This window comes from Branchiostoma belcheri, unplaced genomic scaffold (assembly GCF_001625305.1).
Source record: "Branchiostoma belcheri isolate BF01 breed outbred unplaced genomic scaffold, Haploidv18h27 scaffold3, whole genome shotgun sequence".
NCBI lineage: Eukaryota > Metazoa > Chordata > Leptocardii > Amphioxiformes > Branchiostomatidae > Branchiostoma > Branchiostoma belcheri.
Window position 1 is genome coordinate 4,311,215 of NW_017803909.1, and position 15,567 is coordinate 4,326,781.

At 42.4% G+C, this 15,567-nt stretch overlaps 4 protein-coding genes across 4 annotated transcripts in view; 3 read left to right on the forward strand and 1 right to left on the reverse strand.

The window, feature by feature from the left end:
- Positions 1-12: 12 nt before the first annotated feature.
- Positions 13-915, forward strand: LOC109473611. The gene has a single exon (XM_019773534.1). The coding sequence runs from the start codon at positions 80-82 to the stop codon at positions 878-880; it is 801 nt and encodes a 266-aa protein (XP_019629093.1). The 5' UTR covers positions 13-79; the 3' UTR covers positions 881-915.
- A 1-nt stretch (position 916) lies between these two features.
- Positions 917-2,634, forward strand: LOC109473620 (Bardet-Biedl syndrome 10 protein homolog). Its single transcript, XM_019773546.1, has 3 exons — positions 917-1,041; positions 1,411-1,569; positions 1,979-2,634. Exons 1-3 carry the CDS (start codon positions 1,021-1,023, stop codon positions 2,342-2,344), a joined length of 546 nt encoding a protein of 181 aa, XP_019629105.1. The 5' UTR covers positions 917-1,020; the 3' UTR covers positions 2,345-2,634.
- A 992-nt stretch (positions 2,635-3,626) lies between these two features.
- On the reverse strand, positions 3,627-11,023 carry LOC109473590 (negative elongation factor D-like). The gene is made up of 14 exons (XM_019773498.1): positions 10,872-11,023; positions 9,703-9,839; positions 8,981-9,090; positions 8,631-8,740; positions 8,227-8,334; positions 7,712-7,864; positions 7,123-7,250; positions 6,764-6,884; positions 6,490-6,556; positions 6,184-6,296; positions 5,788-5,918; positions 5,149-5,359; positions 4,547-4,687; positions 3,627-4,274 (listed from the first exon to the last, which is right to left on the reverse strand). The coding sequence occupies exons 1-14, from the start codon at positions 10,923-10,925 to the stop codon at positions 4,110-4,112; spliced, it is 1,749 nt and encodes a 582-aa protein (XP_019629057.1). The 5' UTR covers positions 10,926-11,023; the 3' UTR covers positions 3,627-4,109.
- A 235-nt stretch (positions 11,024-11,258) lies between these two features.
- LOC109473587 (AP-4 complex subunit beta-1-like) overlaps positions 11,259-15,567 on the forward strand; it is a 4,986-nt gene continuing 677 nt past the window's right edge. The window contains exons 1-4 of the mRNA XM_019773495.1: positions 11,259-11,449; positions 11,923-13,092; positions 13,367-13,525; positions 13,772-14,408. Coding sequence (XP_019629054.1) covers positions 11,357-11,449; positions 11,923-13,092; positions 13,367-13,525; positions 13,772-14,408 — 2,059 coding nt within the window. The 5' untranslated portion in view covers positions 11,259-11,356. The remainder of the gene's footprint in view (positions 11,450-11,922; positions 13,093-13,366; positions 13,526-13,771; positions 14,409-15,567) is intronic.

Here is a 15,567-nt window from a genome sequence, read left to right on the forward strand (position 1 = left end):
GAGAGGAAAAGATCTTGCTATTGATCAGACACTTCGGTCCACCTTCTTTCATCAACTGACAACTCAGGAAGTATGAACTATGAAGTCATCACTGCGAGAAAGTGCCCTTACAGACTCAGTACCAGTTCTGGTGGGGATAACGGCCTTTCCTCTGTCGCTAGGTGCAATACAGCATCTCTGTTTTACACCCCTGAGACTGACGTGCCACAGAATTTGTGCACCACTGGCTGGACTCAGTGCAGTTGCAGCTGCAGGACTAGTGGCAACGTTTTCTCGCAGCAGTCTCAGAAAATGGCAGGGTTATACAGATGTTTTATCTTCAGAACAAGAATGGGTAGTCGCCCCATCTACTGTAGTACTAACATGTGTGACCTTCAAACTCCTAGGTGGACGGTTCAGAAATGTATTGCCAAGCCATCTTCTGCACCCAGGTGCCTTTAGCAAGAAGGCAGTCCCAGCGTCTTTAAAGTATGCCAGTCACAACAAGAAAGTCCACATCCAGCAGCTTGGCCGGAAGTTCGGTTGCCACTCTTGCGGTTCAAAGTTCGGAGGCCTGAAAACGTCCTATGGTAAAGTTTTCCAGAAGCTAAAGTTGAAGGAGAAGATTGGAATCTTGCTCGGAGGAAGGTTTATTGCAGATCATCAGCCACCTTTGGCAGTGTATGAAACAGCACTCAAGAGGAAAAGAGTGGCCAAGTACTCATCCCCTGCCTTCTACCCCCAGTGCCAGAGGTGTAGCTCCTGCCAGAGGCTTTACCTGGGTGCTGTGAGCAGGGGGAGGCCAGAGCCCTTCTCTCCTGTGGTCACACATGCATCATCACTCAGGCTGTATCATCTATGGCTGCCATGGCCATGGATTCTGACTGAACTTTTCTTTTAAGTATTGTACTCGGGGACAGTAATTTGCGTTATCAAAGTATAACAAAAATCCACTTTGATTCAAGACTGACACACAAGGATGAAGCACTAACCAGTTGATTGCAGCACAAATGGAGACAGACAGGATAAAAATGACAAGTGATGATACAAAGCCTTTGTAAGGTTTGTAAGGTTCACAATTTGCAAGGTTCCAGTCTTCGTACTTTCCTAGTTTTTACTAGTATGCTTGAATGTCTAGCCTGGGTACTATCCGGATTTTGCCCCACTATGCTAGGCAAATTTTGGGCAGATTTTGCTCAGTGGAGGAAAATCCAGATGGTACCCAGGCTATGACTTTCAAGTTAAAAGAGAAACTTTGAGCACTGCTGTTTTAAGGTCAGGCAACAGGTGTGATTTCATGTATTGAGAAAAGTTCATAGTCACTTCTGTAACCTTAGCAGATTGAATCTTAACTCAAATTTGTTTCAAGTCCAGTGTCTAATAATTTAGGTGTCATCCTAACGTCTTTATGTGTTCTCTATCTGATTTTAGGTTGGACAATCCACACAGTTTGCTGCATCTGCCACCATGTCCTGTGTGAGTGTAGACATCAGTACTGCAGCATCCATCAGTCACACACTCTGCAGCATTCTGCAGGGGTCTTTTGGTCCCAATGCCCTGCACAACATGATCAGCACAGCTACAGGACAGGTCAGAGGTGTTTGTGTTTGGTCATGCTAGGACTGTCCACTTTCAGAAAATAATGTCATCATCACACAGGATGTGTGGGGCAAGCTATGACAAGTTTCTGTTGAAACCTGCCTTTGATATTGAGTGCTCTTGAAATTTCTATTATGTATCTTAACATTTAATAATGGCCTAATAATGTTGTACAAATATCAAAAGTAGATTGTGTATGAAAATTCAAGTCAGAGCTCTGTGTAAGTCAGTCAAAGGAATGATAGTTTAACTAAATATGTTCTCAATCCAAAAGAATTTCTACATGTTACATGAAGGATGAAAAGTACATTACATTTCCTTTAATTTGAAATAGAATAACTGTGGCGGGTCACAGTAAGAGACATATTTGTATGGATAGCTAAATTTCCTTTGTTCCCAGGTGCTGATCTCATCAGATGGCAGTACCATCCTCAAGTCTCTCCACCTGTCCCACCCAGTAGGTAACCTCATCATGGATGCCGTCCAATCATATCACGCCATCACGGGAGATGGAACAAAAACGTTTCTCCTCATCCTCAGAGAAGCCCTTCAAACAATATGCAAGACTTACGGGATAGAAAGGACACATTCCCATGTAAGAAGCCAGGTGCAGAAAGGACAGGTGCAGCAGCTGTGCATACAGATGAGCCAGGCATTCTCCCATCTCCTCGACCACACCTTACCTGAAGTTATCCTTCCTGCTATTCTAAAACATGCTGTTGTCACAGATTTTGATAATCTTCCACAAAGAGAGAATACTGTCTGAATGTTATAAGGACATTCTTAAGTGGCAAGTTTACCCCAACAGTTGTTGAAATCCTGACTGAGATAGTTTGTGGTGTAATCTTTAAAACAGCTGGAGATGGAAATGTCTTGTCCACAGCTGTATTGCAGCTGATTGATGACTATGAGTTGGTGTGGTTAGAGGTGCCGGGAAAGCCTGTTTCTTCTTCACATGTTGTTGATGGAGTTATCCTGCAAAGAGACTTTGCTGTGAAAGCTGAGAGTCTTGATGCTCTAAAAGACTCTATAACCTTTGCTGTCCTTGAAACTTCCTTAGAACCAAGCAAGACAGAAACACCTTCAACATTGTATGTAAGAAAAGAAGAGGAACTGTCTCGTGCCCATTCATGGAAACAGCAGGCTGTGCAAAGGATGATCAAGGAACTGGAATCTAAAGGTGTGAATGTACTTCTGACTTCTGAACATGCATCGGACATGGTGCTGTATTTGTGCAAAGCCGCCAACATCTCTGTTGTGCACCACATTCCAAAGGAGGAGCTGCAAAGGCTCTGCAGGTTGTCCACTCTGCAACCCTTGGTTGTCTCCAGTTCAGATGCTAGTTCCATAAATGTAGGAAAAGCTAAATTTTGCAAGCAGATCACTTGTGGTCAGAACAGATATGTCCATATTGGACTTCATGAACAAAGTGGCATGAAAGCAGCACAGGGAATTGTCTGTGGTCCGAATGCAGGGCTTTGTAAGCTGTTTACAAATGCCATGCACAATGCACTGAAGGTTGTCAGAATGTGGCTGGATGTCACTAACAGTACAGATGATAGTTCTCTGAAAGGCTCTGGTTATAATCGTTATGATTGGACAAGCCACAATGTCAAACCAAGTCTACTGCTTGGTGGTGGTACATTTGAGATTCTAGTCCACAAATGTCTACATGAACATGCAGACAATACAAGAGACTCAAAGCTTTCTGTAACTTGCAAGGTTATGAGTGAAGCTGTTCTAAGTGTACCGAGAACTCTACATGCAAACTCTCAAATTCAGAAATGTAGCATCAATTCATTCCCAAGACTACTTGCCAAGGCAACCATGAAAGGCTGTTCAGGAATTGATGGCTACACTGGACAGTTGATGGATTCAAATACTGTTAAAGTGTATGAACCAGTAAGGGCCAAGTATTTCTTACTGTGTCATGTTGTCCAAGTGCTGCAGCAGATACTGAGAATTGATAGTTTGGTCAGTGTCAGACACTTACCTGAGTCTAACCAATCAGATTCAGATTCAGATTAGAACAGTGATTAACAAAAGTAGCTCAACATAAAATTTATTTACAAAGCAATAAATTGTTCACCTCTGACAAGAATACAAGGATTCTTTTTTTCTCAAATGTTGCCTAACATCATGATGTTGTTATATGTTGAAAGTACCTTTTGTACATAGCTATAATGCCTGGTACTAACAATGTATCCCAAATTCCTAATGGGGGACTGGCATTGCTGATGTATGATATGTGACAGTTGACAGTTAAGATCAATCATTGCAAATAAACAACTTGTTCTAAGACAGATGACTTCACCCTCTTCCAGCTGAAGTAGTCTTATGGCATCAAATGTATATTGGTGACAGGGTTATGCAGCAGGGGGAAGGGAAATTCTTTCTTCCAATTTGGCATCCTGCTTGGAATGTATAGCATATCTATGGGGCCATATTATTGTCCTGATGCCAACCAGGCTATCAATTGGCATGAGAGACACCCTTGGACACCTTGTCAAGTGTTCGTGAGATGTGTCAGATCACGTCATGACTACAAAGTTGGATCTGCAGTGTCCGATGAAGTCTGAGACAGGGTCGGACTCGTCAGGAGTTCTCAGGTTTCCTGTGATGGCCTCGTTCTCAATGATGGGCAGGAATAGCTGGACAAACTCAGAGGAATACGGTGGTGCAATGATGTCAATCACCTGGAATAGAGGTCAACATAGACTTTCTTAGAAATAAAATATCATACAGGGTCATGTTGTATTTTATCAAAGTTGAAGCAAGATTCAAGCTTCCTCAAAGATCATATGGGTTCTTTGTATTAACAGTAAGATAGATGACATTGTCAAAATTTTGAAGGTCATGATTTCAAGTTGTCACTGATGACAGCAGTTTCTACTTTGACTCTGTAGTAGACTACAAGACATGTATGTGCAATGCAGAATTTCAGTCGAGACAACAATGTTTCCCTCACCTCAGTAACAAAGTGTCTGATAAGAGAGATGTCTGTGTCACCTCTGTCGATGCAGCCCTTGATGTACTGTATAATGGGCACCACGTACCCCCTGCTCAGCAAATGGACCATTCTGTCCAACAGGGTCTTTTTCAGCTCCAGCTGTTGGGAGGGTGAGAACCATTTTGTCAAACAGAGAGAAACCAGGATCAGTGGTAAAAACAATCCAGTATTAGAAAGGTAACATTTGCAAAGTAAATGCATAATGTTTACCTTCACATATACATTGTAGTCTGCTCTGTTATTAAATTCTTACTCAAATACATTCATATATATATGGATAGACAGGAGTATAAATCCCTCCTACTATAAAATTGCAACATGATGTAACTTCATGTAACCCAGCACAAGTTACCATGGTGAGAGACAGTCTGCTTCAGGTCATAGACCAGGTCAGAGGTCAGTGTTTCAAATGGAAGAGGAAACAGAGCAAAAACAATATGTTTTTCTTTGGCAAGCATAAATATGTGTAGATGACAGTAATTGCAAAAATGGCCCTTTCATCAGAAAAGTTGTTGGATCTTGCTTGTATCCATAACTTAGTGAAACCTATGTAACATTACCTGTACAAGGACATCCAAGTCTGGGTAGGTTGTCTCCAGCAGCCTGATGAGAAACTTCAGCACATGTGGATGTAGGAGGGGATGGCAGGTGCTGATCTCATCCAGCAGGGCCAGGTGGATGGGTGTGTGGTCTGTCAGCAGCTTGAAGTAGCTGGGCTCTGAGACTGTCCAGTCAATCCACCGGAGAACACCCATGGCTACAACTGGCACTCTGAGAGAAAAATATGGCAATTAATTATATAGGACAAGCAGGGTACCATTCAAAGAATTTATTCAAGCACACCCTAAATCAAAGCATCTGTTGACGTAAGTCATCAGTGAAGGTTAGACATCCAGGTAATAAGATACACCAAAAAACAGTTACTCAAGCAAAGCAACTGGGAGTTGCTGGATATGATTTTGGAAATGGTCAGACATTTCAGGTAGCATCCAATACCTTCCATCAGTGACACTGGAGAGTTGTCATCAATCAATAGTTCATACTTAAAAACCTGCTTGAATGTCACTGACGAAAGGTAGTGGATGCTACATCCAAAACCATATCCAGTTGCTCGAGTACTAGTAATTGTTTTTTGGCACATCTAGATCTGTTGAGGTGCCAAATGCAAAAGATATGCACAGGTACCGCTGTCATCCTACCTGATACAGGAGTACAGTGTTCCTAACTCTGCCACCACCTCAGACCTCTCCTTACAGCACAGGTTTGTGGCACGTTCTATCGCCTGTGATGTGGACTTTAACTCATCCTTGGCAATGGCTGCTCTCTTGTTCTACGATAAGCACAGGCATCAACATGTAGTCTTGGAAATACATGCAGCAACATTTCATCCACATACTAGTAGTCATTACTTGTTCAGTTACTACTGTATAGATCTTAAGATATCTTCTTTTGGATGGGGACAGGTTAAATCATAAGATATGCATGTACTTGTACTTTATTTCACCTATGAATGTGTTACTTTTAGTACCATGTCCTTCTTACACAAGGTGTACAATATAATAGTCCAACAGTACAAACTTGTATCAGGTGGGTACCTTTTTCCATGTTTCATGCACACTTGCAGCATAGGCCAACAGGTAGATGTACTTGGGTTTATGTTCAGGGTTGAGCTTTGACCCAGGCTTGAACAAAGCTTGCATGAACAGCTCTGTAGTGAGAACAACAACAGAAGGGGATGAAATATAAATCAGAGAATAAAACAGTTACTACTCTCTACTTGGTTATTAGGAATGAAAATGAGTACACTGTAGATTTTTTCTTTTAACAGGTGAAAGAACTAAATAATGATTCAGGTTCACTTAATGTGTACATTTTAGAAAAGAACGAAAATTGTTACATACCAAAGAACAAGGGTGACCTGATGACTTCCACAGGAGGTGGGTTATTCCCACTGTACATCTTGAACAACTGCAAAAAAGGCAGGAAGAAAGCATTGAAGGGCAAAAACTGGAGAGTTGATAAAAAAAGGTAAATCCCTTACATGAGAAGCCTGTTATTTAAGACCTTCATGTACATGATCAAATATCTTACACGGATCATTTCCCTATTAACCAATCATACATGCACAAAACGCCCCTCCTTTTCACAAAGACAGATGGCCACAGTGTGACATACCACAGTGATGTCTGCTGGGTTGAGTGCATTTCTGGATAGCATACAAGCCAGGGCCTGGCAAGCTCGGGGATATGATGAGGCCTTTCCCAGGGCCAGAGTCATCTCTGTAACGTCACGACCCCTGCAAGGACATGATACTTCAGTCATGCCAATGTCCAGTCAATGACTACACATGTACACGTATATGCATTTCTTAAATCAATGAAATTTACAGCTATGACAGACTGTTGTTGACACAACCTTTGCAAGTAAGAGAATCTCAACAGGTCCACCTATACATACAAAAAAATAAGTAGTCCATGTAATTCGAAAATATGTGTAGTATATTTTTATGATTTTGAGAGCTGAACATGACATACAAGTCTTTGGCAGCTTTCTGAAGCTCCTGGCTGATTCTTCTCACAGCACTGCCCCCTTCCTCTTCTTTGAGGTATTGCAGGAGAGCCTGGCTGTACAGGTAGGTGTGTTCCCCATGGCAGACCATTTTCTATTGTAAAGTAAAAATGATTTCAAAACATCCATAAATTTCATAATACTCAATGGGTCACAACAAAGCTGTGCTAGAATGACAATGTAAACTTAAAGCCAGTTCAAGGTTTGCTTCTTTTTTCATACTATCATAGTTAAAACTTAAAGATTCACCATTGTCACTCCTTGACTTTGAGAAAGCAAACACAGCAAAACGTTGGCAGAACGTACTGCGCCTGCACAAAACCCCAATTTTTTACGGTTTTCGTTGGATGTTTGGTCAACTTTGCATCAGAGTTTTGCCTGTTGCAGACAATATTTTTCCAACATGACATTTTGAAACTACACACAGAGTGTTAACCTTATATGTGCGAATACGACCTTATATGAGATGTTCTACCAAAGTGCTATGCACATTACAGGTTTCGCGCAGGTGCAGTACATTCTGCCAATGTGCTATACACAACAGCTACATCTTACAACAATCTCGGGGAGGTTTTTCTCCAGTCCCTCCTCCCCTCCCTCCAGCAGGTTGGTGAGGGACGTCCTCAGCACGCGGGAGAACACCTCCACCTGCTGGCTGGCCGTGGACACACTGGTAATCTCTCCCTGGTAACCTGCGTCTGAGATCAGCTGGAGAAGGGAGGGTTCACATCAGGGGTGGACGTAGGCATCATTGATCATAGAGGGCCTGCATGTGCTTTATTAAACTCCATTAGCGACACACAAGACAAGACGCATGGGGGGCCCCGACAACACTCTACGCTAAATTTTGAGAGCCGGGTACATATTACGCTAAACACATTACGTAGAATCAAAACGGCAAATTACGCTCTGCACAAAATGCTCCAATTGCACTCATTGAATTAGAGCAGTCCACCTACGCTCTACCTAGAATTAAAATGGCCCATTACTCTCTACGAAAAAGGGCATGCGGGCCCCCATCAAAGACCTGAACATTCACTTTTTGTACGTTTCTGGTAAAAAGGCCCTACCTTGATGGTAAAGTTGAGCATGAGGCATTCTGGGTAATCCTCGGCTAGTTTGTAGAAGAGTGATCTCCACTTGGGATGGGCGATCATCTCCTCCAGCCAGGCAGGAGTCTACAGGATACAGAATCAGTACAGGAATTAGCAAATCATTAGTCATCTGTGTTGGTACCATTCATTCTCAAGCAACATTTCTTGTGCTCTTAAGGAAAATTATTCTTATCATAGCAATACAAACAGGTGATGGATTATAGACAGAAACAGATAGGCAAAGGATAAAAAAATACCTCAAGTACAGTAGCACCTAACTGGGCTATCTTGCTAGATTCTCCAAGGACAAATGACCAACTACATGTATCAGGTGCTGAGTTCATGTTGTTTTTCCAAGGGAAACTTCACATTTTCCTTACCTCTCCTTCCTCTGAGAAAATGGTATCAGCCTTCTTCGGGTCAAAGTGCTTAAGTACCAGCTCCTTCAGGTGATCCTCTACCATGTCTTGTACCTCTGTCGGCTTCATACCTGGAAAGGAAGATTTGAAATAGTGTTAAGAGAACTATGTAGCTATAAGATGTGTTCTGTAGCTCTGGTAATTTACCTAACCAACCTGACAGTTTATAGAAAGATAAAATAGAACAACAAAAATTATGTCCAGAAAGCCAATGGTCAATATCATTATCCTGTGAAAGGTACCTGTGACTACATTTATTTGGTATATGAGGACTTATATTGAGTTGCTCGGACATTTTGCTGTAGTTTCACCTGTTAGAATGAGCCACTCTGCCAGCACATTGACCATCTGTGCCACGGCTGTGTAGTTGGTGGACAGGAGGTCAATGACCTGTTCTGGAGCACCGCCATGCTGGAAGTATCTGATAGGTAATAAAGAAAAGTGGAAGAACAAAAAAGATATAAAAGTGTACTACATTTTGTACTATGCATATCTTGATAACCCCATTAAATGACACTTTCTCTATTCTTCATACTACAATGGCATTATTTGCTGCACTCAACTTTATTGTTACATCATACATATACTCTGTACGTAAGATGACGTTATCCACACATGTATGTAGCTTTGTTAGATCTTTAGTTAAGTTGTAGAAGACCATACAAAAGTCTCTGTACTTTTTTGTTGTGTCAATAAAGAATCATTACTAATGAAAAAAGCATTTTTTTTATCTTCATTTTAAAATTTTGCACTTGACAAATGTTTGTGAACATTACTAAAATGAATGACTGTTGGAGACGTGTTGGAGTTTATGACCAACAATGCACATGTAATGACTGAGGCTTTCCAAAGTCACAAGGTAGTTACAATTATACTTTTTGTCTCTTCTAAATCTAAATGTTTCTTTCCTCATCTTATCAATTTTACTGACTGATTGGAAGTTTTAATTTCTATCCAAATTCAAGAACTTCCTTGTTTTCATAATTTTATGATGTTCCATGTGGTTCAAACGTGCATAACCTGATGAAGTCACCTCTGCAGCATGTTGAAGATCCCAGGTTCCATGATGTAGTCCCTGTTCCCAAACGCCTCCAGACACTCCTGTTGTACCGCCATATCCTCCTCATCGCCCCCCTCCCCCTCATGATCCTCCCCGTGCAGAGAATCGTACTGCAAGGGAACAAACGACACTTCTGTTATAACTCATAACTGAATCAAGCATGCAAGGGTACCGAAGTAACGGGTTCCGCACTGGCCGCCCAGTGCGGAACTCACGGGGAAAGTGGCGTCGACACTCGGGGCCCTGTGCGGAAGAAAGCTCCGCACTGGAATTCTAGTGCAGAAACGGCTTTGTTCCAGTGCTGAGACACCGTCAGGACTGGAATTCCAGAGCTTAATCTTGACTCGGCACTCGTTTTCCGGTGCTAACTTCCACTCAGCACTCGTTTGCCAGAGCTCGGATGCCGTTCAGCACTGGATAGCCAGCGCTCGGAGGCCGTTCACCACTGGATAGCCGGTGCTGAATTCCACTCGGCACTCGCTTGCCAGTGCTCAGAGACCGTTCACCACTGGATAGCAAGTGCCGAAGTCCCTAAGTAACGGATTCCTCACTGGATCGTTCCAGTGCTCGGTGACCCTTGGTGCTGGAAGCCGAGTTCTCAAATCATTTCGGCACTGGGCCTCTGGTGCTTACATCGGCCGCGCGGCGTACAGTACAGTATCGTAGGCCAAGTCTATGTTTGCAAAAATGTGAGGATCTGAGCCTTGCAGTATTGTCCTGCCGATCACCTTGTCGTCCCGATTATAATTTGCTTCCCGGGCGGTACGATCTCAAAAATATAAGTGTTAGAGTTCAAAGGCGGCATCTCGGTACCCTTTCTAAAGACAAGGTTTGATTTGCCGATTTAGAGTTTCCAGTGCTGAAGCCGCCGACACTGGACACCAAGTGTTGACGTAACTTCGGCACTGGAGATCTAGGACGGAAGCCGCCTCACCTCTGTATACCGAGTGCTGAGAAAGGAACCCGTTACTTCGGTACTTTTGCATCAAGCATCAAGATAAATCTAAATGGTCTTTCAAAGCTGGGATAAAATGAAGAGTATACTACTAGTAACGTTATAATTATTATATAAACGAATAGACATGCCAAAGTTACGCTTTGACTTCGTGCAGAATGTCCCTTTAACATAACATTGACCCTACCGAGCGGTCGTAGGGATCACCATCCCAGCTCCCTGAGTCGTCAAAGTCGTCCATATCACAGTTTCTCCTTTGTAATTGCTCTAAAACTGATGAAAATTACACTGACTTTATTCTAGATGGACAAAACAACACTCCCGAGTGAAAAGGAATACACCATGTTTTCAAGAGGGGGATACTTTGGTCTCAGGCCATCAATGTTTAAATAAAAGACAGTTATAATTGCCCAAATATATCAGATTCATTTTATATCTTATTTCTTTTACTATATATTACTATACATTATGCTAATAAAACTGTTAAATCATATGAAATGTATTTCTTAACATTAAGTTCACCCTTTCAGAAATTGAATTCTTCTGGTGACCTTTTGACCTCAAATATGGCGGCCATCGACTTCCGTGGCGGCTCCGTTACTTCATAGTTGCTGTTTTGCGTTATTTCTTGAATTCTTGTTCACCCTTTCCGACAAATAATCATTCCCAAAGATGCCTTTCTTTGCTGGGAATGACACGATAAAGGAACTTCGGACGGCTCTGTCTGATCCCGCCGTGCAGGCGGACAAAAACCGGTACCGTCAGGTAGGGTCATCATCACTTCTCACCACTCATCAGTACAGTGTATCACTGATAACAGTTTGTGCGGTCTTGTTAATTACGGTACCATTATATACAGCACTGATGATGATGTATATTAGCACACAAGCTAATCCTAGAGATATCAGATTTAGAATTATTACAACCACTTTACTAGTACTCCATGTAAATTGTAAGGTACGTGAACATGGAACTACAAATTGCAATGTTTCATGTACATAACAACAGTAATAGGACTATATTTGAGTTGTAAATGTCAATTTAAAAATGCGACAGAAATTGAAGACAGATATCTATAAGAACTGAAAGTCAGTGTCATACTAGTATGCCCATGATCAGATATGGACCTTCTCTCTATAGTGGTCACCTGTCTATAGTGGTCAGATTTGCTCAGTCCCACCACTATAGACAGGTTTGACTGTAATTGAAAAATGTCATTTGATGCTTTTTTCTTTCAGGTTCTCCGTCGAGTGGTCTCCCTGATGACCGATGGCGCAGACATGTCACCACTGTTCCCGGACATCATCAAGGCCAGTGCCACACCTGACCTGGTGCAGAAGAAGCTGACTTACCTTTACATCTGCAACTACGCTGCAACTCAGCAAGACCTGGCACTGTTAGCAGTCAACACCCTGCAGAAAGATTGTCTAGAACCCAATCCAATGGTGCGTGGGCTTGCGTTGAGAACCATGTGTTCTCTGAGAATACCCTCCCTGGTAGAGTACATACAAATGCCGCTGAAAAGGGGTCTTCAGGATTCTAGTGCGTATGTCCGGAGGAATGCTGTGAATGGGTGTGCCAAGATGCTTCACATTGCCCCTGAGCTTATCCAAGATGCCAGCATGATTGACCAGTTGTATGGTATGATACGAGACAAAGACCCTATAGTGGTGGTTAACTGTCTACAGGCGCTGGAGGAAATCCTCCAAGCAGAGGGTGGAGTCGTTGTGAACAAGAACATCGCCCACTACCTGCTGAACAGGGTACAGGACTTCTCCGAGTGGGGACAGTGCCAGGTTCTACACTTCCTACTCAAGTACAAACCGGCAGAGGAAGAGGAGACGTTTGACATCATGAACATCGTTGACGTCTGCTTGAAACACAGTAACAGTGGAGTCATCATGGCTGCCTTGAAATACTTTCTGTTCCTCACAGAAGACATGCCACAGATCCAGGAGCAGGTGTACAACCGAGCTAAGAGCCCCTTACTCAACATCATCACCAGTGGTGGGCCAGAACTGAGCTACGTTGCACTTTGCCACATCCAGTACATCTTAACAACCTCCCCAGGGCTTTTTAACAAAGACTTTAAGAAGTTCTTCTGTAGATATAACGACCCTTTGTATGTGAAAACAAAGAAGCTACACGTTTTGACAGAGATGGCCACAGATGGGACAGAAAGTGATATAGTTGAGGAGCTGAGTATGTACTGCACAGATGTGTCCACTGACCTGGCTACAGCATCCATACAGGCGATAGGGAAGATTGCCCGTAGACTCCCTACCTCTGCATCACACTGTGTGGGGACTCTACTGAAGATACACGGGCTTCAACAGGAACACATCACATCAGCTGTACTCATGGCCCTGAAAGACTTGGTGCTGCTGTACCCTGACATTATCCCTAAGGTGAAAGATGACTATGATATACTATACATCTATATTTCAACAAAGCAGGAGAGACTCAATGTTTTGCAAACAACCCTTCAGCAGTAAATGTATACAAAAGAACTGAATTATGACATTAATTGTTGCTCTTTTGTAACTTACTATCATTTTGTTGTGTTTTACTTTCTAACAGTTGCAAAGCATTTAATTTTTTAAAACTGGCATGCAATCTTCAGGGGGTTGGTGTAACTGTGGATTTATAATAATGTCTGTTGTATTCTTTATCACCATGCAGGTGACACCTCTACTCCCCAACTGTGTGGATTTAGTACAGGAGGGTCCAGCCAAGGCCACACTGGTCTGGCTACTGGGGCAGTATGGCCATACTCTGCCAAATGGACCTTACATACTGGAGGACATGATAGAAAATGTGGCCAGTGAGATCAGCATACAAGTAAGTGTCCTTATGAGTACTTACATACAGGTTGTCTGGTTCTTTTCATTAGGGTTGTTGCAAAAGATATCCAAATTGTTCTATCAACTAACAGCCAATACAGTTTTCTACTTTAGCAGTATGCTGCCATTAATCTTATTCTTTTCTAGTCTACCTTTGCATTCTTCATAAAAGCTACAGTCAGCACATTACAATGGAGGAATATGAGAATTTATACTTATGTCACATATAATGTCACTCCATCAGGTGAAGCTTGAGCTTCTGACAGCCACTGCCAAGATGTTCTTCAGCCGCCCTGCGGAGTGCCAGGACATGCTGGGTCGTCTCCTGGAGTACTGCATCGACGAGGACACCAACATGGCCGTCCGTGACCGCGCTCTGATGTACTACAGGTTACTCCACACTGACGTGCAGCAGGCAAGGAGGGTCATACTGGGAGCCGCCAACAGGCCAGTGCAGATACAGGACAGCGATGCACCTGGTCAGGAGATCATTGACCTACAGGATCTTAACACTCTGGTGCCCATATATGGGCGGAGGTCGTGGGATGTCATGGTGGAGGAACAAAGAAGGAAAGAACAGCAGACCAAGCTAACAAATGGCACAAGTAATGAGACTGATATGGGAGCAGAGGGAGGGGAAGAAGACGATTTGGAAGAAACCATTTCTTTATTGTCTCCTAGTAACTTGACTCCTCAGGAGTTTGAAACTAAATGGGAAGAGTTAGACTGTGTGACAACAGTGCACCTAGACTATGACCCAACCCACAGCCCAAATGGCCTCCTGCAGAAGTTGGAAGGAGCTCACATTTTCACCATGGCCAGCAGCCCAGAGGATGCAGCTCCATGGAAGGCCTTCCTGTTTGCTGTGGCTGAAATGAAAGGTTTGGTCATTGAGAAGTCATCTTTAATACAAGGTTTTGTTGTCCTCATCATTTTGTATAAACCATGTGGCCTTAACATGATTCATCAAAGTCGTGATACTTGTACCTACATCTGTTGTTGCCTGGCATGGGCATGTGGCACCAGAATATTTTTTCATTAGTAGCTCAATGTGACATGTACAGTACTCCAGCACATGGGGAAATCTTACAACTGTTTTTGGCATAAGGCCGGTTATACCTGTACATGCAGTCACACGGCGTGACGCCTTTATCTTGTGACCACACAGACTCAGTGGACAAGCTTGCCCGCAGTAAAATGGTGGTTAAATGGAATGTTACATAGCTGACAATTTTTTATCTCGGCCGCCTGCAGCGGCCGAGATATTGTGCTCCAAAATATGTACGTTGAATGGATGGATAAATCTTGATTTCGACCGTGAAAAAAACACCCAATGAAACCAATTACTCTGCATGTATACTTTACTTTGTGGTGTCGACCTACCGGATGATAGTGTCGTTATTCTGATACAACGAAGTTGCTAAAAAAGAGGAAATGATGTTTACCACAAAACCATTGTTTTATATCATAGTATGCATTTAATGTTCTAGAATTTCGCTAATAGCTGCTGTAATTGGACCAATAAATCAATGACATAAATTATGTACATTAACCTTCCATATTTGCTTAAGTCGCAAGATGTCGCTTTTGATTGGTGAATAAATCACTGTGACGCAAGTAAATATTCACTTGAAATGAGAAATTACCGCCCAACAAAACGGACCATTAGATTCCCAGTGCTGTATTACTCTTTTGTTCTTGTGGTCAACTTGTTTTCTTTGCTTGAATCGCGTAAAAGACCAAGGAAAATACAATGAAATCGGCAATCGCCGAGCCGCGCCCCGATCTGCCGCCGCCATCTTGGATTTTTTGGAAAGCTGCAATTTGGCCCAAACCGCTAGAGGGGGCGAATTAAAATGTTTAATATATTCGGTCTGAAGTTTTAGTAGCTCTAGCAGTAGAGGAGAAGTTTGATAATGCATAGAACGGATAAAATAGAATAAAATTAAATGAAATAAAATAAAACAGAATAAAAAATAAAATGAAAAATAAATAAAAAAATAAATAAAAATAAAAAAATAAAATAAAAATAGAAAAATT